Source organism: Centruroides vittatus, unplaced genomic scaffold, assembly GCF_030686945.1.
Source record: "Centruroides vittatus isolate TY-2023 unplaced genomic scaffold, ASM3068694v2 contig_717, whole genome shotgun sequence".
Taxonomy (NCBI): domain Eukaryota; kingdom Metazoa; phylum Arthropoda; class Arachnida; order Scorpiones; family Buthidae; genus Centruroides; species Centruroides vittatus.
In genome coordinates, this window is record NW_027122456.1 from 92,624 (window position 1) to 117,968 (window position 25,345).

At 31.4% G+C, this 25,345-nt stretch overlaps 1 protein-coding gene across 1 annotated transcript; it reads left to right on the plus strand.

The window, feature by feature from the left end:
- The first annotated feature begins 271 nt into the window (after positions 1 to 271).
- Positions 272 to 4,857, plus strand: LOC136980590 (uncharacterized). The gene is made up of 9 exons (XM_067276731.1): positions 272 to 394; positions 2,566 to 2,589; positions 2,673 to 2,780; positions 2,873 to 2,970; positions 3,223 to 3,346; positions 3,427 to 3,594; positions 4,286 to 4,449; positions 4,529 to 4,656; positions 4,748 to 4,857. The coding sequence occupies exons 1-8, from the start codon at positions 343 to 345 to the stop codon at positions 4,637 to 4,639; spliced, it is 849 nt and encodes a 282-aa protein (XP_067132832.1). The 5' UTR covers positions 272 to 342; the 3' UTR covers positions 4,640 to 4,656; positions 4,748 to 4,857.
- Positions 4,858 to 25,345: the final 20,488 nt, after the last annotated feature.

Genomic DNA, 25,345 nt, shown 5'->3' on the forward strand with positions numbered 1-25,345 from the left:
TATTAGTTACCTCTAAACAACGGCCATTGTTTGCAGGTCATTTTGTATGCATTCGAGGAGAATACCTGAAAATGGTCCTCATTTACAGGTATAGTCGATATTAGAAGTTTGACTGTTTGACTGTATATATATATATATACTGTAAAGTACGCCATTTGTTCACAAAAGAGTTAAATTTTGCGATAATTTATAAAAACTTTAACTACGTTGTATTTTATCTGCAGATCTCGTAGTGTAGTGAGTCATCTTGTAAGTCATTTCCGGTTGGAGAGGATATAAATGTAGCACGTTCTCCTTCCCTGCCTTTCAGCAAAGTCTTTAAAACTACTCGAACAGAACAAAATGTCTTTACGTTGGATAATTTTCAGTTGTTTTTTTACATTCTGCATGACAGGTAATTAATTATAATTGCATTTTTAATATATACACTTTATTTTAATTTTATTATAGCAAATAGACTTTATATTTATTTATTCCTAAGTTAAAATTAACACAGTCGAACCTCTGAACGACGGCCACTAAAAGGTGCAGTCGTTCTGAGTTGGTCGTCGTTTGGAGGTTATTTTGTATTCAACGTTTCTGAAAAACTGAGGAGGCCGTTTTGACAGGTTCGGCTGTATATTTAAATTTAAATTAATTTTTAAAAAGTAAATGAAGCTTATAGCTGAATATTTTCTTTATTGTATATTAAATAATTATAATTTTACTGCATAAAATATTATTTTTTTATAAAGAAATTGGAGTTAAAAGTTATTTCAAGGTTAATATACGCATATATTTAATATAGTATATCCGTATTAAAGTGTAGTTACCTAACACCAAGAGGATATTCTAATAATGAAGTAATTATGATCTCCTGACATTTTATACAATAAAAAATACATTAAATTCGCCTTTAATTAGTGATTTTTCTTATATTTTTATATTAAAAATAATAATAATTTAATGAAAACTGTAGTATTGTTATGAAACACTAGATTATAGTATAATCTATTCTATAGTGTGATGTTCCTTTAATAAGGACGATAAAACTGGTTTCTTAAAGTAACTAAATTTGCTTCAAAAGATGCATTTTTGTACCTTGGATGGGGTTAAAATTAGATTTATGGGTCGAAAATTAAGGGTTTGGTTTAGTTTATTTGGTTACGACACTCGATCTGCCGACGGGGGTGCCTCCCAGGATAACTTTTATTGTATATTGACCCTTATTTAGGTGTTACAAACGTGAAGAAAACTCTGAAAACTCCACATGACAAGCCTGTTGGCGAAGCACGAACCCCGCGACCAGTGTTCAGTAGTCGTGGGTTCGCCTTACTTATTGGAAATAACACCAACTAGAAACGTAAGAAGTATGAAGCGGTGATAACATGCAAAAGTAGAGGGTCCTATATTTGGATGCAACTTAGATGACACTTTCTCCACTACGTCCATTTGTAGGACACGTCCTACCAAAAGTAGGACATGCCTTCTTCTCCCTTCATAATGTTTTATCTGTTAAGCTTATTTAAAGCGTAGTTCCTATGGTAAGATTGAGAATGGTAAACTTGCAACTATGCAAACCAGTCATAAATATGGAGCTTGACCTTTTTACAAAATAATCTTCATTGTAAAATAAGTCTCTAATTTAAAATTGTTTACATACAGTATAATTATAACAATCGTAACATAATTAAATTATTTCGGTTTAATTTATGCTTGGTTGAAGGTTAGACACTTTACAAGGACCATTGAATCGTTATGAAATATTTAAAATTTTCTATTTATTTAAATTATTAATTAAAAACTATTCATCTAGAAATTACAACTTACGAAACCCACATAAAGGGAACTATACAGGACATTTAACACAGCCTCGAGCATCTAGACCCCCCCATCTAGACCTACCAGAGAATTTTTGGGCCATTTTTCCATAGAAAATCCTCCAGGAAAGCACACCCACTCGGCAGATCGCCCATAAATTTACAAATTTAAGTCATGTAAAAACATGATTTAAATTGAAGTTTCTTTCGATAAGGAGTGAAAATATCTATTGTTTATTTTTTTATTAATTTTATTCGTGTACTTTATAAACGGAGCTGAGGCCTCACGTTTCTGACTGACGAACATTCCATTTACTCATCAGTGGTATAATATAATATATAAAAACCACTGAATACTGGTCGTGGGTTCGTACCTCATCGACTATGGATCATTGTTTCCATGCTGTTTGAAAATTATGGGTCGTTGAAATGACTCGAATAGACAATAATTCTGGAAGAAATAGCCACGAAATTGAGGATAATTATGGTTTTAAAACATTTAAGAACGCAGAATTATCATTTGTCCTTTCTATACTTATGGTGTTTTGGTTTGGTTCGATGGAGTGAGGCACGCAACACGGCTTTTGGGAGGACCTTCTATAGAAAATTGCCCATATTTAGAATGACCCCTTGTGGCCAGCCCGTTGGGAAGGTGAGAACCCGCGTGTTCACTGGTACAGAATGCCAACAATGCCATATAAATTTAAGTGTATAACAGATAGACAATAAAAATGTATTAATTAATGACTTTTATTGTTTTTTATAGAGCCAACATGGGACACATTAAGAGGTAACGTTTTAATTTTATTATATTATTTAATTTTATATACTATTATATTTTTTTCATTAATTTTTCAATTGAAAAATCACTAGTGACTTGGGGAAGAAATCCTTTAAGTTCCATTAATTTTTCTAAGATGCCTCTAACAATTGGAGACGCTTCAGGAAAGGGATTCAGGAAATTACCCGGAAAATGTTCTGGTAATTAACAATTTTTATAATTTAAACAGAAATTAAACCGAATTTATGAAATTTCAATCGAATGTAATATTTAAATTTAATATTTTCAATAGGTGGAAATTTTTACGGTCATCGTTATATCAAAGGGCAAGATTCAGCGGTCGTATTGATCTATGATTCTAAAGGTTACGTAGCAGGAATACAAACGGGTGTAAGTCACGTTTAATTATAATTTATACGAATAATTAAATATTTATTAGAAATTTTCAATACTCATTAGTTAGAATTTAAGCCTCTTGTAAGGTCTACAATTATTCTCCAATTAATCCCAATTCTAATAATATCCTACCGAGAGGCAGGCCAACACTTTTCTTTACCTTCGCGATTATTCGGCCAGATTTATTATTTTTGTGGAATTTCGTGAAAAATCTTAAAGTTTCATTATGCACATGTCCTCTTGTAGATACCAGCCTATTTCATTAAGCAAATGAACACCGATTATCCGTATTCCAAAATCCCTTCGTTCCAGTTAGACAAAATCGATGACGAAGAAGTTTACTTTTTGACAGCTTATTTTGTGGATCCTCGTAAGCTTAATTTTATTTATTTATTGCTAAATATATATTAATAATATAATATCATATATTAATCAATATAAAATTTATAGAAACAATCTGTAGAAGTGAACGATCGCATGACGAATTCGAAGAAAATATTGGTAATGGTTTATGGTTTCAGAATGGTCTCGATCCAATAGATGCCATAAAGGTTCCTTTATATGAAAAAAATGTTACTGATGAAAAGTGGAGTAAAGGAGGCTGTTTTCGATCAATGGGTAAGATGAATTTTATATTTATTGATTTACTAGAAGTTGTTTTCGGTTTTCACTTGCTTTCCCAATGGGCATACTTTTTGCACATTGGTGAAAACAGTTATCTGTTTTCAATGAGCTCTTTATGCACATTGAGACATACTCGAAAATTTCTTTCTGCCCATGGGGGCTTACGTGATGATTTCTTTCTGTCCATGGGGGCTTACGTGATGATTTCTTTCACCAAGAGGTTCTTTTCTCCATGTCCACTATGAGTTCGGTCGGACACACAATAAAGTCGACTGAGTAATGAGGGATGGGGTGACATATTTAGAATAAAATACTCATGAAAAATTTGGCCCCGAATTCGAACCGAGTCTCCATTATTCATTATTATTTGTTAGAATTTCTGCCCACTATTCGGAAAGTAAGCCAGAGGCTCAGTCTTACCGCTATAGTATTTTCAGTTTCGATTCGCTTCAGCTTCCACAATCTATCATAGCATGTGTTATGATTTACCATAAATATCATGGGTTATAATAGAGTAAGTTCATAGGGTAAGATGGAATAACATCTAAAGTGATCATTGTTTGGTATCAGTGAGGATTCGTTTTCAATCACTCATCCATCTTGTTTCCATAAACCCATCCTCCCATAATTACCGTATAACCCTGCTTGTATATCATTATTTTTTTACATTTTATTTATTTTTCAGGTCAACATTATTGGTATAAACTCTCGGAAGATATGGATTGCAATAAGTTCTTTCCATTCTTTTTGATGTACAACAGAGGAAAATTAACAGGGTTTGGGTTTGCTCTTATTGGAAATTTCCAATTTACTAGTAGATATGAACATCCAAACAAAGATTCATTATCGGTAAGTAAATAAAAATAAAAATAACAATTTGTAACATTTTTATATATAAAATTTTACAAAATATTCACCATTTTTATAGAGATTTTTGGATCCTGTTCCCATGTGCTTAAACAAAGAATATGATAAGGCTGGAGGATTTACTACTTTACACGTTTACTTCACAGTACGTCCTTGGAATTTGTTTTGCTGAACGACATTCTCTAAGAAGTAATTATGTATTTTTTAGTTTACATTTTAGTAAAAATTAAAGAAAATAAATATTTATAATTTTAATATTATTTCAATGAAATCTTTCCAGTATCTACAACGCAAGTATAGTCAATGAATAGTAAGGATCTACACTACGCATCAGAGTTATAAAATTGTAAAATTTACATTTAATAGAAATAAATTACTAAATGAAAATTATTATAATGCTGACATTTTCACAGTTTTACAATAAAAACTCGTTAAATCACCTTTTAGATAGGGATGTATAATTCGGCATGCCAGTTTTTATCACGTGAAAATATCCTTACCAGGTCTTCCCCAGATAGACTGGCATGTCGGTCATTAATGTTCTTTACATCCTAAAGTGATTAAGACCAAGTTGCTATCTGTTACAATATCATCAGGTATTCTAAGAATAACAAATTTCTTATCTTCTACATACTGAAAGATGTGTTTTTTACATAACAGTAGTAAATGCAGCAGCTGTTTAAAAAGATACAGGAGTCTTTCATGACTTTTGGTGATGGTCAACCTGGTAATTTTCTCTCTTGGTTCCTTCCCTCCTAGGAAAAATAGTGCGAATTATGTCCTGTCTTAGTGTTGGTTATAAACGTATGTTTTACCACTTAATAATTACATCCTATGTCCTTTTAATACAACGATTATCAAAATACAACTCAGAGACAAAGGTAAGATTATAGATGTAAATGACGCTGTCGTGACCTCAACAGAGATGTAGAGCATGCCCATAGACGCACAAAAGTAAAAGGAAACATACCTCTATATGTGATTCTTGCCAGTATAGCCCTTCAAAATCAGCCTAAAGCCTACTCCCAGGCGCTCTAGGGATCACGCAGTGCGCTCCGCTAAATCTCTCACAAGTTTAACCGGCAGTACAGTCCAGTGATCAGACATTCTAATGACATTTATCGGTAAAGAATGAAGAAAACTTCTACACCCGACCCTTCGCAAGATATTCGTCTCCAAATGTAAAACCCAATAACAGCCGTTTCGGTAGCCATCTTGCTCGCAGATGTCACGCTTGCAAGTGTGTTGTTATTGGCACTAATCACACTAATAACATACTTTATCGACATACTTTTTATGGGAGTTTTTCAACCTTATATTCTAGTAATCGTGGATATACCGCAAGCCTCTGTATATAGCGAATACCGTTTTCTCTAAGTTTCGGATTTTCTCCGAAAGGGTTCGCTATTATGTACATTTGAGTTTCGCTTCGTGTATTTTTTAATAGATTCTTATTGTACCCTCTGCAAGTGCCCCATTTGCCTCCCTCTGCGGATGCCCATGATTGAAGAATATTTCGAAGTAATCTTAAGTTTATTGACTTTATTTTTATATAAATTTTTTTATTTAAAACACTATACAAAGAAAACATTTAACACAGTGAAGATCAACATTATTTAAACAAATTAAAAATTACACAGCCATTTAGAAATATAAAAAAGATTTAATCACTTATACTATTTTAATAATATATAAAATTTAGTCTGCTTACAGAAATTAATAATAATAAGAATAATAATAATAATAAACTTTACTATCACATAGTAGCCAAAACTTATTGAAAAAAATATAATAAAACATCTGCTGTGATCCATAAATGTAACTGATGTAGTAGAACATCGTATTTTTCCATGATATATATAGGTTATAACTGTTATACTTGCTGCCTTGCAATTCAGTTTGTGAGAGTCGGGTAAATCACTGTAGAATTTTCCATAAATTTTTAAAAATACGGTTTAATAAATTTAGTAATCAAATGTGAACAGTGATCTTTTTTCTGTTTTTAACATTATTAGGCAAGACACTTAAACATATCATTTTTCAACGCAAAATTGGAAGAGTTACTACACTTAATGTGAATAAAATATTCGTTTCTTATGAATAAACCTTTGTTTCTTTGTGTTCTACTTTCCTGACTGTTATATAACAAAGGAAAATATAGCGAAAGTCAAAAAACTGTCCTCCTTCTGAAAATTTTAGATTTTTGGACTTGGGGTTCTTAAAACATTGACTGCAAAGGGGGAAAATGTTAAGGATTCTTTCTGTATGTATAGATGCTGGTGAGTATACATGTGGATCAAAATTTTCTTCACCCAATCTGAAGTTTAGTAACTTCTGTGCTTTTTATCAAAAAGTTTTGAAATTCTGTACGTCGTTTTGCCTATTGTGTTGAATGTTTCTTGAAATTTTCACAAAAATCGGATCATTGATTCGGGAGATATGGCCTCCTTTTTTAATATTTCTCAAACCATTATGAAGACAAAGGTAATGGTTGAAAATAACTGCTACTATTACCTTTGTCTTCAGATTGGTTCGAGAGATGAAAAAACAATAAAAAAATGTCAGAAAAATCTCTAATAACGTTTCCGTCATTATTTTATTTAAGTTTCTCACGTCTGTAACGCGAGTATTTCTTTAACTCGATGAAAACGAAGCGCTCGGTAAATCTCATTCAATGCAATGGCGTAAGGATTTAACGCCTCTAACTTAAATTTTTAAATGCCATGTGCTTCCTTTCAAACCATGGTAAGCATTTATCCTCCATGTCAAAAAATGGCCATTACATCAGAATTAGAGTTTCGAATTAGAAATGCTGTATTATATAACATACACCATTTGAAAATTATTTTTATGAATTTGGTTGTTGCATTAGAATCTTCAAAGTTATGTATATGTTACGAAATAATTCATATTTATAATTAGTAAACTTTAAAACCGGCTTCACATGTACCGGGATACTGAACAATTTTTGAAATTACTTCCTATGAGTACCTCTAGATGGCGCTGAGCGAGTGCAACTTTATGCAATGGCTCGTGTGAAAGCGACCGTTGTTGTTACATCAAAATTAATTCATTTTCGCCTAGTAATTTTATAAAAACTACCCATTTAATAATTTTTTAACGTGTAAAATTCTAATTGCATTCATATAATAAAATAATATTTCCTTTTATAAAAGGTAAAAATTTTTAAACGAATAATTTTATTTTTATAACTTTATAAAAATATATTAAAAAATCGCAAATTGTTTTTAATTATATACATTACTTTCGATTAAATTTAATAAATATTTTAATAAATTACAAATAATATATAAATTGTTTTATTTCTTATGCAACAGATGGTGCCACCAAAGTTATTTTTGCCCATCTTCACCCCTCACATTTTATGTTTCTCGTTTGTACAGTATTTTTTTAAGCCTTATGAGCATTTTTTACTGATTATTTTTACGACATTTTATTGATTTTTTCTTTCCTTTAGATGTTGACATTTTTATTGATTATCTTTGTTTCTTTTTTAGTTCACCCGATACCACGTTTTCCAATATAAAACTTGGTTCTGCGGAACATGTTTTCTATTACAAAGTATAAAATTACATAAAGAAAACATTGTTTTAATTGTTTTTTAAAACAAATATCTTGCGGATATTTTGAAAATGCTTTAATTTCTGAAATATGCGAAGAATTTTTCTTTTTTTCGGTTATTCTTTAAGCTGATTTTCTTATTTTCTGTGGAAAAATTCAGCCAAATGCAAATGTTCCAAGAGAATTTAAAGTACTTCTATTCTTAGCTAAGCATTAAAGCAGTTTTTTCTGCACTGATGCCCTAGAATGTCTTGTGCATGACAAAAGGACGTTAAGTTTCATGAAATTTACAGCAAACGTGCAACTCGGATGCAAAGAAAAGAAAATGAAAAATGATCGAATTCGAACGTAAACAATGAAAAAGTATAGAATTTGATTTACAATTGCCCATTTACAGAAACCATTTGTCTACACAAATATAATATCTGTAGTGTGGATGTATAGGTGGCGGCCCGGAAGTCGGTTAATCTAGAATAAGTGAATTTAATGAGAGTGATTAACTGAGTTCTTGGCCATCCTATAAAGGGCTTTTTAACCAATTTTGAGGTCCCTAACGAAATGATAACCCGGGTAATGCTGGATACGTTTAGCGAGAGCCCCAAATTATATATATATATATATATATACCAAGATTTTTTATTAACAAAAACCATCGTTATATAGTGTGAGTTTTTATTAATTTTATTATTATTTATTATTATTTCTGCTGTATATTCTCTCCTCTATAGATTTTCAGCCTATACGCTGGTTTACTATTGTTATTAGATGTCACATTAAGCCATTCATAGTTACATTCTTCATTTCAGTACCGGAACCTGATGCAGTATCTTTATGTTGGAACACATAGGTCCTATGCAGTCTATGGTCTAGTGGTAAACGGATATAAAACTCAGTAAGTAGTCGTGGGTTCGTGCATCATCTAACGTACTGGCCGTGTGGAATTTACTTCGCATATCTAATACCTAAACAAAACCATTTTCTCAGAAAGTTCTCCAGTTTACATTTCCTCGTGAATGATCGACCATGTGTTTTTTGGTTATCTCATTAAACCAAAGTTTCGCATCCTTCCTCTTCCTTCAATAGCATGTTGCAGTATCTCAATACATGGTCCATCCATTCCAGTCCATGCTTTTACACTACTACTGAATATTTATACACTTCAATATATTGTCCAGTTTGAAAAAATTAAATAATTCATCATCAAGGGAAACGATTTCTCTTATAACATTATTGCATTGAGTGTCGCTTAAGATGCTAATTTGCAAATAAATACTTTTGAAAGCTGAAAATAAGCATTGAAAACTTCACAAGTATATAACATACTTATTTATCTGTTTACTTGTAGTTGTACTCATCAGGGAATTCAATATAAAAATACGAAATCCTTCTTATCTATTTTCTCTATTTTCTTCTGAAGAAAAAAAACTTTAAATATAGAAAAATATTGAGCAGCCATTTAGACACATCTGATAAATGGGAAGATTTATTTGAAAATGTAGGATTTAACGTTAGAATGATATCAGCACATCTTACACCTGTAAATGTTATTTAGGTTGATTGTAACATCGATACTGATAGCATTTATTTAACGTTGGTAGATCCTTGAAATCCACTTAAACAATGGGAAACTAGAAAGTTAAATTGATAGAATTTAACCTGTGAATTTACAGATTATAAATAGAAAATCAGAACGACATTTTTACGCCGTTTTCGCATGTAACTCTCTAACATATAGTTTTCCAATGTTATTATTTTATAAATATAATTGGATAATTGAAATTCTTGAAGGTATTTATGACTGCAAGGGGCACACTAATGTACTGTTCATGTACCGTTACCCTATTGGATCTATTCTGTAGCACTGTACTAGTATAGCGTAATATGTAAATTATATATTTTAAATACCATACTAGTACTGTAATAATCATAGGTTAAAAAGTTCATTTCAAAGTGATCTTATTTTGAATGTTTTTTATTTATAAACTTTACAAAAAATAGTCGAATAAAAACCTAATTTAACAAAATCACTTAGACTAACGACTTTAATTTGCAAAGTCTGCGGTGTAACTCTTTCAATATCTCACCATAGTATCAATAAGAATACAAAAATAACTTTATTTTAAAATATAGTATATGTTAGACACGTAGCTGCTTCATCAGAATACAGAATTATACAGTATATAAAAGTAATATATAAGAAAACCTCTCTCACCAGCATGACAATTGACACTCTGTAAATTATTAATTTCCAATCACTAAAGAAATAGACTTCACTTCAGTATAACTAGAAAAAACTAATTATACTGAAACTTTGTATTATAACGCAGAATCAATTGTAATACAGTATCTGTGATATCCATTGATGGCAAAGTCGCAGGTTTATTATAAAAAAGGCTGTCAGAAATTAGCAAAAATACAGGTGTAATTTATTCCCATCTAAGTTTATCACTTGGAAACTTGACCAGGTCAAAGGTCAGAGAGTCATAAACCTTCTATGGTTTGACCTGTAGGCAGATTTCAAGAAGAAACCCCGGTTTAAGAACTCTGTTTTTGATGCCACCTTACATACAATACAATTGCTAGTGAATTGTATTATAACTAATGGAAGCGAAACTTGATATTAGTTTCACTTCCAGTGTCTTTATTAATGCCAAAATTATGATATTATGTAAGGTTAGTTTACCAACATCCTATGGAAATTCTCTCCTTCCGGTTCTTTGCCATACAGTGTCTAATTATCCGGTTCTAATTCATACATCATTGCTGGGTTAAATCAAGATAATCGATACGGGATTCGAGTAAATTGCCAATACTGTGTATCTTACAGTAGAAACTACAGTAAAACCTCGACATAGTACCGCAGAAATTAGTACTAAATCGAATACTAATAAACCGGGGATCACGACGACAATGATTATATAAAACGAGGTTACGCGAGAGCTTAAAGTTTGGTAGTTTGAAAATTACATGATTTGGCAATAACAATGCCCTTGCAACGTAAAATCCTTGAACATTTGCTAATTCACAGAGCCTGAGACGTTGTCTGATTAATATTTAGGAAGAAGATATGCTGGTGAGCATTCATTGGTGCTATATGGAGGTAGCGCTATATAAGAGAGCCCTATAACTAGGTTTGACTGTATTTAATTCTTAATAAATGAATTAACTTGATTGAATTAATATATTTATATTTAGACGTATTTTAAATGCCATTTCTGTCCTGTTCTCTCAGTTCAAAGCATTCAAAATGGCGACCACCTGTTGAAATATCCAAAAATTTAATGCTCCTGAAGTTTTGCGAATGATTCTCAAATGGAATATTTATTAATACGGCAAATGATAACAATTAAGTTACAGTAAACTCTCGATATACCGAATGCTTAAAAACTAAGGTAAAATACTCATAATACGAGAGTTTGGAACGAGTATATAAAGTTCATTATATATATATAGGGAATAACAAGCATAATTTTCTGTATTCGCTATATCGGGTGATCACTATATCAAGGGACTAGCATTTGCAATTTGTTACAGAATATAATTCCTGTGTGAAAAAAATTAAATGAAGTAAAACTTGGTATAGAGTCCCCTAAATAGCGCAACCTAGTATAACGCCAATGAATGGATGTTTTCCACAAATATTAGAAAACTTTCGGGTTTTGTGAACTACCAAATATACGATGTGGCATTGAAATTGGATTATCACCAAATCACGTGACTTTGGAACCCCCACTCATACTAATATGTGTCCTCACTATATTCCATATCGTGTAAGGTACTTTGGTTTAACGCCACTCTCGTAACACTCAGAAGCGAACAAATAGTAGCGCTAAATCGAAGTTTTATTGTAGTAGTAGCATCTGGCTTTTAGCTCCAGCAAGAAAGATCTTAAAATATATAATTTTTAACGTAATTTTACACTAATGTTTGTCAGTCTGTCTGTCTGCATATGTTTTTAACGTAACGTATGAGGACAGACAGCCAAACTCGAAAAGAAATTATAGTAAAATAATATATTTTTTAATAAATAAAAAAAAATCCAAAAATTAAATCAGTAGAGCGGGTCATTTATACAAAAAACGAAAAAAAAATATTATTCAAATTATGATTTTTTTCAGGAAAGAAATTTATTTAGAGGAATAAAATTTAAATATCTTATTTAAAAATATATATATGTTAAGATGCGGGCTCTTCTTTATGTACGACGTTCGACCTGATGCTGTTGGATATAGAGGATTGCCGTTTACAGCATTTGTTGCTAATGGATCAAAGTTGAAGAAATTATTCAGGCCAGACAACCTAATTTCCTCAATAAAAATATTTATTTGCTTAATATTAGTTTGGTAGGAAAGAGAAACCAATAAGAGAAAAATAAATGATACTCCAGTGAAAGTTTTGTTATTCTAAAATGACCTTATCGATCCCAAATATCGATTGCAATTTCTCCATTTTCAAGAAAATAAATTATCTTCTTAGTTTTTAAATGGAAGAGAAATGCTCTACCCTCTTCTATGTCTTACTAGTAAGAAAATTAAACGTTCTAATTGGGAAAAAATTTCTACTTTCTTCTTTAACTTATGCAGAAACTCATTAAAAGCGAATTACGGTCGAACCTCGTTTTAGCGCCACCCTAAATAGCGCCACTCCCGTAAAGAGCAACGTTACCGATGAGTTAATGAATTGCAAACGAGCATCTCGAGCTTGGATTTCACATTCACTCAGTTGGGTGTAGACTTAATTATTTTATACTTAAACCTCAATTTAGCGTTGCCATTTCTTTACTTTTAAAGCAAAGAATGTAGTAGCGAGGTCTGCACACAAACTCGAGTTTAGGGTCTAGAATTCACGTGATTCGGTAATAGCAATATTCTTTCTATGAGATAAGATTCTATTTGCCGATATTCATTAGCGCGTTACCAGGGTTGTAATATCAGAAAAGTGCTATATCGAGGTTTTGCAGTATTAAATATAGAACTTTCCAAACTCTTCGAATTACTTGTATATAATTCGTACTATTTGAGATAATTTAGTTTAGCGCCACACTCGATGCAGAAGCAAAGAAATAAAGGCGCTAAATGGAGGTGCGACTATATTAATTAACTTTTATTATTTACTCTAAATTATGACTTTATTATGTTAATCATATACAAATGTTAACTTATAAAAAATGGAGACGTGATTCAGAATAGCTTAAAATTTATGTTTCAATACTTGAATTTCATGTCAAATTATTCAACTTTTAATTATTGAAAATGTATAACCTCGTTATAGTGAATTTCAGATAAAATTTAAAAAATTAATGAAATTAATTTAAATAAAATTAGATGAAATTAAGACACCGTTTTAATCCATCCTTCCTATAATACAAGAACACAATTAAATAAAACCGAGATATATTTTTTTGAGTTTCAGTGTTTAAAAAACGCATTTTAACAAAAAAAAAACCGGCTAGAAAGGCAATTAAATGCAAAATTAAACAGAAAATAAATTTAACACGAACAAAAATCTCGGTTGTAAACAAAATTCAACACAATATCAATTTAGTTAAACACAACAACGGCTCCGAACACAATTAAACACAATACTAATTTTAGTTAAACACAAAAACGGCTCCGAACACAATTAAACACAATACTAATTTTAGTTAAACACAAAAACGGCTCCAAACACAATTAAACACAATACTAATTTTAGTTAAACACAAAAACGGCTCCGAACACAATTAAACACAATACTAATTTTAGTTAAACACAAAAACGGCTCCAAACACAATTAAACACAATACTAATTTTAGTTAATAACAAAAACGGCTCCAAACACAATTAAACAGCTCCGAACACAATTAAACACAATACTAATTTTAGTTAAACACAAAAACGGCTCCGAACACAATTAAACACAATACTAATTTTAGTTAAACACAAAAACGGCTCCAACACAATTAAACACAATACTAATTTTAGTTAAACACAAAAACGGCTCCGAACACAATTAAACACAATACTAATTTTAGTTAAACACAAAAACGGCTCCAAACACAATTAAACACAATACTAATTTTAGTTAATAACAAAAACGGCTCCAAACACAATTAAACGGCTCCGAACACAATTAAACACAATACTAATTTTAGTTAAACACAAAAACGGCTCCGAACACAATTAAACACAATACTAATTTTAGTTAAACACAAAAACGGCTCCAAGCACAATTAAACACAATACTAATTTTAGTTAAACACAAAAACGGCTCCGAACACAATTAAACACAATACTAATTTTAGTTAAACACAAAAACGGCTCCAAGCACAATTAAACACAATACTAATTTTAGTTAAACACAAAAACGGCTCCGAACACAATTAAACACAATACTAATTTTAGTTAAACACAAAAACGGCTCCAAGCACAATTAAACACAATACTAATTTTAGTTAAACACAAAAACGGCTCCGAACACAATTAAACACAATACTAATTTTAGTTAAACACAAAAACGGCTCCAACACAATTAAACACAATACTAATTTTAGTTAAACACAAAAACGGCTCCGAACACAATTAAACACAATACTAATTTTAGTTAAACACAAAAACGGCTCCGAACACAATTAAACACAATACTAATTTTAGTTAAACACAAAAACGGCTCCGAACACAATTAAACACAATACTAATTTTAGTTAAACACAAAAACGGCTCCAAGCACAATTAAACACAATACTAATTTTAGTTAAACACAAAAACGGCTCCGAACACAATTAAACACAATACTAATTTTAGTTAAACACAAAAACGGCTCCAAACACAATTAAACACAATACTAATTTTAGTTAATAACAAAAACGGCTCCAAACACAATTAAACGGCTCCGAACACAATTAAACACAATACTAATTTTAGTTAAACACAAAAACGGCTCCGAACACAATTAAACACAATACTAATTTTAGTTAAACACAAAAACGGCTCCAAGCACAATTAAACACAATACTAATTTTAGTTAAACACAAAAACGGCTCCGAACACAATTAAACACAATACTAATTTTAGTTAAACACAAAAACGGCTCCAAGCACAATTAAACACAATACTAATTTTAGTTAAACACAAAAACGGCTCCGAACACAATTAAACACAATACTAATTTTAGTTAAACACAAAAACGGCTCCGAACACAATTAAACACAATACTAATTTTAGTTAAACACAAAAACGGCTCCAAACACAATTAAACACAATACTAATTTTAGTTAATAACAAAAACGGCTCCAAACACAATTAAACGGCTCCGAACACAATTAAACACAATACTAATTTTAGTTAAACACAAAAACGGCTCCGAACACAATTAAACACAATACTAATTTTAGTTAAACACAAAAACGGCTCCAACACAATTAAACACAATACTAATTTTAGTTAAACACAAAAACGGCTCCGAACACAATTAAACACAATACTAATTTTAGTTAAACACAAAAACGGCTCCAAACACAATTAAACACAATACTAATTTTAGTTAATAACAAAAACGGCTCCAAACACAATTAAACGGCTCCGAACACAATTAAACACAATACTAATTTTAGTTAAACACAAAAACGGCTCCGAACACAATTAAACACAATACTAATTTTAGTTAAACACAAAAACGGCTCCAAGCACAATTAAACACAATACTAATTTTAGTTAAACACAAAAACGGCTCCGAACACAATTAAACACAATACTAATTTTAGTTAAACACAAAAACGGCTCCAAACACAATTAAACACAATACTAATTTTAGTTAAACACAAAAACGGCTCCAAACACAATTAAACACAATACTAATTTTAGTTAAACACAAAAACGGCTCCGAACACAATTAAACATAATACTAATTTTAATTAAACACAAAAAGTCTGTCTTTCTTGTGTTTTAATTGTGGTTCCACAGTAAAAAGTTTCTTAATTATTTTGTCACGTATCAAGTTACGCATATTTTAAAATTAAATGTAAATAGTTGTCTTAAATACATTATTTTTATATATTTTTTTAATTTGTGTTGAAAATAAAATAGATATATTTATGTAAAATAATTTAAATTACAGAAAATAAAAATTAAATCTTCAAATATTTAATAAAAAAAATACCTTTTTTTCTTTTTCAGTCACTTTACTTTGTTCTCTACGAAGAAAAATCAATAGTATTGGATTTAAAATAATTAATGGCAACTGGGTTAATGCACTAATGACAATTAATACAGTAATCTACTTAACACATTGTTTCAAGTACTAACCTCTCAATTACATGACTGCTGATTCATAGCCTCACTCAATAATTAATTACATACAGATTATCAAGTTAAAATTTGCTATTTTTAATCTATAATTTGCAAAAATATCAAAATGAAAGGGATTTAAGAAATTATCTTTTGCCATTTAGAAGAATTAAAGAGATCCTTTTCAATGCGCTCACAAGGACGGGCAGGGATTAAATTGACGGAATGAGGCCAAGCAACATACGGGCGATGTATCAAGGGGAGAGGGAATTTTTATAGGAAATTGACCCCCATTTACGTACTAGACACTAGAAGAACACCTGGAAAACTGTACGTGTCTAGCCCGTTAGTCAGATGCGAACCAGTTTAGTGGTTTCATTCACTTCACAGATTGATAGTGACAAGGAGGAACAATTAAGTCTTTCATGTTTTGGATAGCATTTTTATAAAGAAAAGATATTTTGTAATCCTTCAGGGATGCAACAGCACCCCTGAGATTTTGTATCCTTGAGATGTAATGCTCCTGCTCCCTCCTTTGGTTTTAAATCAATTTAGATAATATTGTTATTATTATTAGGAGGATGAGGAAGAGGGGAAGAAGGTAGAGTCTGCTCCAGGCTCTACCTTTTTCCCTTCCTCCTTCTCCTAATAATAATAACAATAGTAATAATAGAAGAAGAGAGTGAGAATATGATGGATGCTATCTTCCTTCATTTTAAATTAATGTAAAAACTATTATTATTATTAGGTTAAATAGAAGGTACAGTAGAGCCTACACTAGGGTCTAGGCTAAAGAAAACAGGTGAGTGAAGGAATGAGAAATAGGAGAAGAAAGGGAGAGAAGGATCCAGTAGGATAGTAAGCAGATATGTTAAATGAGGAAATGTGAAAATTACTCATAAAATTTAAATAAAATTAATATAAAATTTATAGAAGTGATGATATTGTAAGCATTCACAAAAGGAATAATTTATTATAATCATATTTCTACTGAAAGTAAATTGTTAACAGACATTAAATGCTATCCAAATGGAAAATTTATTATGAATTACAATATTTATTGTAAATATTTGCTTAAAATTGTAAAATGTATCTTTCGGGGTAATAATTAAATAAATGATTATCGTCATCCTTCTCTACTGTACTTTCATTTGTCTCCACGAATATCGCATTCAGGATGTATCACTAAATATCTTGAATAATGTTTAGATAATTAAATGGTAATAAACATAAAATTTTGATTACGTTTTAAGCATAATTTAAATTAATGAAATGATTTATTTTTAATTATATCTAGCGTATTTTGCGGCTGCAATTCAAATTGCAGATCTGTATGTTCTCACTATGTCTGTCCGGCTGTTTGTCTGTCCTTCGTTAATCTCGAGAACTGAGTAAAATAGATGAAAATCGAGAACAAACATGGAAAACTTATAAAATTAGATAGGAACTTCCAGTCTGAACCGGAAGTCGCGTGATTTTTTAAATTAAAATATGATTATAAGTCGTTGCCATTGTGTAAAATTAATAAGCAAAATAATAAGTATTTTTTATAATTTGGAAGAATTAATTAAATTTTTTTAATGGTCTTGCATGGGAAAGAATCAAGATTGGGGTGATTTGATGAACACATGCGAAGAAGGGTTACTTTATGGGAAGATTTTCTATAGGAAAATGCTCCTATTAATGTGTTAGATAAGTGAAGGAAACCCGGAAAATTGCACGTGCTGTTGTTAACGATCGAACACATGACTACATCAGTGTTTGGTGGTTTTATCTCCTATGCCTTGTGAAGACTTGGGAGGTGATAGAGTGCATAGAAGACCAGAGAAAAATGGTAAAGGATCATGATTTTCAATACTGTTACATTTTCGATTTTATTTTAAATATTCTAAAGTCAGAAGAATTAACTATATCAGCAGTTATTTATCTTTATTAGAGAGTTTAAACTATCTTAATTTATATTAAAACGTTCAAGTAGAGAAATTGGAATAAGTAGCAAGGATAAAAAAGACAAAGAAAAGTGAAAGGGATGAATGAGGAAAGAAAGGTGAAAAAGATAAAAATAGAAAGAAGGAAAGGGAAAGTAAAAGGGATAAACGAGAAAAAGAAAAGTGAAAAGGATAAAGAGGGAAAAGGAAAAGTAAAAGGGATGAAAGAGGAAAGAAAAAGTGAAACGGATAAAGAGGGGAAAGAAAAGTGAAAGGGATAAAGAGGGGAAAGAAAAGTGAAAGGGATAAAGAAGGAAAGTGAAAGTGAAAGGGATAAAAAAGGAAAGAAAAAGTAAAAGGGATGAAAGAGAAAAGGAAAAGTGAAACGGATAAAGAGGGGAAAGAAAATTAAAAGAATGAATGAGGAAAAAAAACGTGAATGGGATGAATGAGGAAAGACAATGTGAATGGGATAAAGAAGGAAAGGTAAAGTGAAAACGATGAATGAGGAAAGAAAACGTGAAAGATGAACGAGTAAAAGAAAAAGAAAGGGGGGGAAATAGAAAAAGACTATGTTTACAATTTTCCATTTTTTATTTTTTTCTTATGAAGATTATGAAAGAATAGGAAAAATGGAAGAATGACTGATTCGGTTCAATAAGAGATTGAAAGGGAATTCCCGTGATAACCATGATACGTCTTGAAATTTCTTAGACTACCGCATTTTATGGCGTATAAGACGCATTTTTTCCCAAAAAAATCGAATGTGAAAATGGATTGTATCTTACATGCCAGCAAACGTATGTAATTTTTGTATCAAAAAATGCCTTTGGAGGATGTGATGAGCCTTATACGCTGTACACTATCATGCATTTGCAATCTCTTATATTAAATATAAAATTTATTTATTATATATTATAAAGCAAAAATTACTTCTAAATTTATATTTAAATGATAACATTTGATTTAAATTAGATAAATTATCAGAATCAAAGATTTCTAAGCGTATCGATTAACATTAAAGCATCGTTATCAGAGAAAATATTATCTGCATTTGTAGGATTATTATATATTATTATGTTCCTTTAATCAATAATATTTTTATTTTTTTAATCGATAAAGTTTTTGTAGGCCATTCGAAGATATTAATATTATCAATTTTAAATTTAAAAATAAACTGATTTCAACTTTACTATTGACAGGGTGATCTACACGTGTAATTTCTTCCCTTTTTAGCCAGAAAAATACATATATTTAAAAGCGTATTACATTTTAATATTCATATTTTTATTTTACAGTAGAACCTGCAATAACGCCCACCTGTTAACAGCGGACATTTTTCTCAAAATATTTTTAAATAAAACAACCTCTAAACAATGGTGATTGTTTGTGTTCTTGTTGTTAACTTTCAATAAAGGCCATCTTCCAACAACGGCCACCTCCAAACTACGGCCATTTTTTACGTTCTCGTCAGTGTCCGTTGTTCGGAGGTTTAAATATATCATAACAACAAATTGGTAAATTTAAGAAACTTTTGTTAGAATTTTTCCATTATTTCGACTCGTTACGTCTCTGTACAAACAATTGTAAGTGTTGTGATGACAATACCTTCCTGCATATAATAAGTTAAATTTTACTGCATATAGCAGAAAATTTGCTAAATTAAAAATAAAATCTATGCATTACGCATAGATTTTATTTTTAATTTAGCAAATTTAAAGGTGGCCACTTTATACTTCGCGACCAAGGAACAACATTTGTTCCATATAACCGCTAAACACAGGTTTCGGGTTTTTTCTGACGTTGATTTTTTCTAATTTTCTTACCTGTTTAAATTCGAAATAAGAAACAGTTTCCCTTGGAAAATCTTCTCGGGTGGCATCCGCTCTTTAGCAGATCGCCCATATAATGCATTTCCATATCCTATCAAACCAAATATCTTCCTTTACACTCGTGTCAACAATTATAAGATAATCTTTCATGCAGCTCTTAAATGCCTGCAGCAATTTCTCTGCAGCATTTTTCAAGAATACAGCGAGAAGAATGTAGGATTTGTCACCGGAGTCTTACTTTTCTGTTGTTTACGGCATTGGTAATACTAGAATGCTCCCTAAGAGTTTTCAGATCGTATCAAACGATAAACAACATTCTCCAACTTTTCTAGTATCTTTCCTCCTTATGGGCATGAAAACGGCCTTGTGTCTTTTCTCCTTAATAACACGATAAAAGCCTTGTGTCATTCTTCTTTATGGACACAAAAAACGCCTAAAAACATTGTTTTTTCGTGATCTTTTTTCATGCCCATGAGAAAGAAAGACGGTATAAAAATCGTGTCTTTCCTCGTTAGTCCTCAATGGGGTGGCCAAATTGATGGACGAAACTCGACATATGAAGGACAGACCACCCAAAAAACATTTATGCAGATTTTTGACCACCCGGATTCGATTCCGGATTTCCCAGAAAGGTTGATTGACACTATAACCTCTTTATGTCTTATTTCGCACAGGTTAAGCTAGTTATATTTGCCATTACTTCCGATAAACCTCTTTTCAGCCTTCTATAAGCATTACTTTCATTTTGGATTATCAAAGACCCCATACTCGCGACTTCCGACTACACCACTAGATTTCTCATATAAATGTATTCTTATAGTTTCCTTTGGAGCAATCTTGGATCCTTTTTTCGCTTCCAAAGCGGATAGAGACACATTCAAATATATAGGTATAGACGTAGATTTAACCATAATAAATTATCAATTCATTCATTTTGTATCCAGTAAAGTCTTCCTTAATGAGTACAAAACTGCATTTAGACACAGACAACACACGTTATTCATTAATGTCACCATTCCTTTGTATACAATCGTGCCGGATTTATTATATAGCTCTATATAAATCCATAACCAATTTAAATTATTAATCATAAATCTAGATTTAGTATAACTGAATTATTCATGCCTTTATATAGATCAATTATATAGATAAATATTAATTAACTCAGTAATGATATATAACTAAATCAATTAATTTGCTTAGATGACATTAAGGAGTTAAGGAGTGTAAGCTTATTTATATGAACGATAATTAAATACGCAGAGAAAATACAGTCAAACCTGTGAACAACGGCCCCTGACAAGAACATAAAAATAGCCTTTAAAGGTTATCGTGTATGCATGCGACCATAACCAAACCTGCAATAACAGTCACCCTGTATAAGGCGGCAATTTCTAAAAAGTTGCTGCCTTTTACAGATGGCCGTTGCTACAAGTTTGACTGTATACGCTCTTCTGTATTGTAGTATATTTGTATAAATATATATTTTTATCTAATTACGATTACACTTTGATTAATGAAGGAATTAACTCCTTAATTCTTAACAAATTATATTAATGCAAACTTTCAAAATTACGAGTTCTGAGACGTTAATTGTGATTAATTATATACAAAATTTATTGCAATTTTTTTTATTTTATGCATAATCTTATAGAATATAATTACAGAGTAATTGTGCCTTTACAGTAATGAAGAAATTAAATTTTCTTGGAAATTACTTTTAATACTAATACTATTATGTGCTGTTTAAATAATAAATTTAAACGAAAAAATTTTAATGAATATTAGAAAAGTTATTTAAACTTAAATTAGTTTTTACATAGAAATAGGTTTGATTAAATAGAAATTGTTCTTATTCATTTCCCCTTAAACTCTAAATAATCGAAATTACTCGTACTTAAAGAATATTTATCTATGCTTGAAGAGATGCTCTCCCTGTTTTTTACGTTCCTAACAGATGATCTCCCTTCCTGTTTACCTCTTCAACATCCTAACAGATGATATCCCTTCCTGTTTACCTCTTCAACCTCCTAACAGATGATCTCCCTTCCTGTTTACCTCTTCAACATCCTAACAGATGATCTCCCTTCCTGTTTACCTCTTCAACCTCCTAACAGATGATCTCCCTTCCTGTTTACCTTTTCAACGTCCTAACAGATCACCTCCCTTCCTGTTTACCTCTTCAACCTCCTAACAGATGATCTCCTTTTTCTTTATCTTGTTCAAACTCCCAACAGTCTCTTTCTCTTCTTATTTTCCTATTAAAACCTCTAACAGAATCGTTTTTGTTTCTCTCCCCACATTCCTAATACATGCTCTACCTCTTTGTTTCCCATTTCACACTTCTAATATATGCTCTTCTTTTTCACTCTACACCCCTATTGCATGTTTTTTTCCCACACTCCCAACAAATGTTTCCTTTGATTTTCCTCTCTACACACAAAATTATCAACATAATTGACGTATAATTTTTCAAGAAAGTTCTTATTATAGCACGGAAGAAGTAATGCATAATAAATTTTATAATAAAACAGCAAATAATAAAAATTCTAGAGAATTTATTGAGGCTTATAATGAGTCTCCCTAATGCCACTTCCATTACCGAAGAGTCAAACACTTCTCTTTTCCAGCTGCTGATTGGTTGCATTTGTCTTCACAACAGTAGCCATTTTCTCCAAGGAATTGAAATGTTCGCAAAGAAAACTAATTTATAACAGAATCTCTTATTACAGCACGGAGAAAATAATGAAAAATAAATGTTATTATAACATATCAACTAATTAAAATTATAGGGAATTTAATGAGACTTATAATGAGTCTGCGAGTTGAAAAATTCTGTTTTCCAGTCTGATTGGTTGCATTTGTCTTCAGAATAACCATTTTCTCCAGAGTTCGAACAATTTAGAAGGTCTGTAATCAATATTGTACTTGCCAGTGGCCGAGTGAATAAAACCACTTAGCATTAGTCGTGGGTTCGCGCTTTGCCAACGGGCTGGGCACATAGAATTTTTCGAGTATTCTTCACGTTATTAACACCTAAATAAAATTTGGCTTATTGTGTTTATGGGAATATCTCCCGGAAGGAGGTTTTGTATAAAACTGGCGCCCTATTTAGGTAAAGAAAGCACGAAAAACTCCATGTGGATTGGCAAGGTGCGAACCCACGACTAGTTTTCAGTAGTTTTATCCACTCGGCTACTGGAGGGTCATAAATAGGGACAGTTTCCTATTTTACTCCTTTTGGAAGGTACGTAATAAGCCAAGCCAAACCTGTAATCAATATTCTTTAACGGAATAGTTCTTGAGAAGTATTCCGTTGCAGAATATTGATTACAGAGAAACTAACATCTGGCATAAGTTAACATAAGCTACATTAATCTAAACTTAAGTCTACTGTTAAGAAAATGATACATTTTACTTTCCCTTAATGATAATTGTGAAAATAAAAGAGGGGAAAACAAGAGCTAAAGTTGGAGAAATGTATTTTAAAATAGGAATTGTATAAATCAATTTGAATTCCTCGTAAGAAATAAATGTAGCGAATGAAATATTGATGTTATTACATACTAAAAATGCTTAAAAGTTCGATATCTTTAATGTACTTTTAGAAAAGAACAAGGAAAAGGCGGACAAATATTATACTGACAAACCTCCGAACGACGGCCACTGAAGGGAACATACAAAATGGCCGCTATTCGAAGGGAACAATGATTTTGTACGCATTTCTACAGTATAGTACATTATTACGAATAATGCAAATGAAGTAGAAGTTCGTTAATCCGGCATCCGAGACTCCGTAATATCCTGTAATTCGGCACTCTCTGAAAATTAACCGATAACCCGGTTATCCGGTACTTCCTGAAATTTCCGGAAATACGGCACTCTCTGAAAGGTAACAGATAATACGGGATATTCGGTAATCGGACACGCATTTGTAATCGTATGAGAGTAAAACCATGGAACAACACATGAACACCAATTGTGAATGTTTATTTAATGCAATAACGTGTTCATTGACGTTTAAAATGCATTCCCGTAGACTGAGGTTTTTAAATTGTAACCTCATAGAGTGAGGCTTTAAACTGAGGCTTGTTTTTTCACTATGCTACTAGGCATACAATGGTCACCGGTGGCCAACTGGTGCTTAGTAGCATAGTGAAAGCATAGACTTTGTTATAATTTACCGTGCAGTTCCCTACTGATGTGTTCTATTACACTGAAGTACTCTGAAATGCAGCATTGGAGTATCTACAATGCTCCAATTAATACTTCTAATATCTTTGTATTACTTGGCATTCGCTAAATGGAATACTGTAGTGTTATTTCAATACAGATTTTTATTTTTAAAGTCACGATTTGAAAGACGAGAGACATTATTCTAATGTATTCTAGTAGAATTTTCTTAAAGTTAAATAAAACTTTTATAATAAAATATCGCACTTTTTATATTATATTACATTTTAACAACACTTCAGAAATTTTCGAACAGGAAAAAAGGGGGAGAGAAATGTACTGGTCTTTCGAATAATCTTCTTTGAAACGTCTCCTTAAACACTAAAATCAATCTTCATGCAACTTGATAGATTTCATCTCCTTTTAAATGTAAACTACTTTGACATCTTCAATGTGAATTCTGTTGCCAACTACGTGCAAATTTTTTCAGCATTTTCCCGCATAAAGAAAAGAAAAGTTCCGCATTTTTCGTTTTTTTTTTCTGCATAGCTTCAAGCTCCAACCATTAACATGTTTCTATTTTCCTCAAAAAATCTCAATTTTCCTGGCTTATTTGTCGTATTTATCATTTTAAATGTTATATCCATACTCCGATTTACCGCTACAGTTCATTCGATTCCGAAACTGGCACTAAACCGACGTAAATGAAAACTTTATACATGTTAACGACCTCGGCTGCCGGTTTACTGAAGGATTCTTTATTAAAACACTCGAACCTCGATATAGCACCATGTCTTTAAACATTAAGAAAAATAACAACAACGGCCGAACCTCCAAACAACGGCCACCTGCGAATAACGACCGTCCCTACTTTCATCAAAGACGTTTCTTTTCGGAATGCATGCCAACGAAACCTCCGAATAACGGCCAAGCATTACGTTTCCGTCAGTGTCCGTCTTTCAGAGGTTACGCTGAATAAAACTAAACCCCGGCAGATTAAAATCAGAGAATTTTACAGACGAATCTTTAACATTTTCTTCTTTTTTTTTTAACTATTAAATTGGAAGCTCGACTTCATCTTTCAGTTACAAAACACTAT

Excerpts from the sequence above, each read along its gene's own strand:
- LOC136980590 (XM_067276731.1), top strand. The coding sequence starts at position 343 with ATGTCTTTACGTTGGATAATTTTCAGTTGTTTTTTTACATTCTGCATG. Across the intron at positions 2,971-3,222 it reads TAGCAGGAATACAAACGGGT|ATACCAGCCTATTTCATTAA; the intron begins GTAAGTCACGTT and ends GTCCTCTTGTAG. Across the intron at positions 4,450-4,528 it reads CAAACAAAGATTCATTATCG|AGATTTTTGGATCCTGTTCC; the intron begins GTAAGTAAATAA and ends CCATTTTTATAG.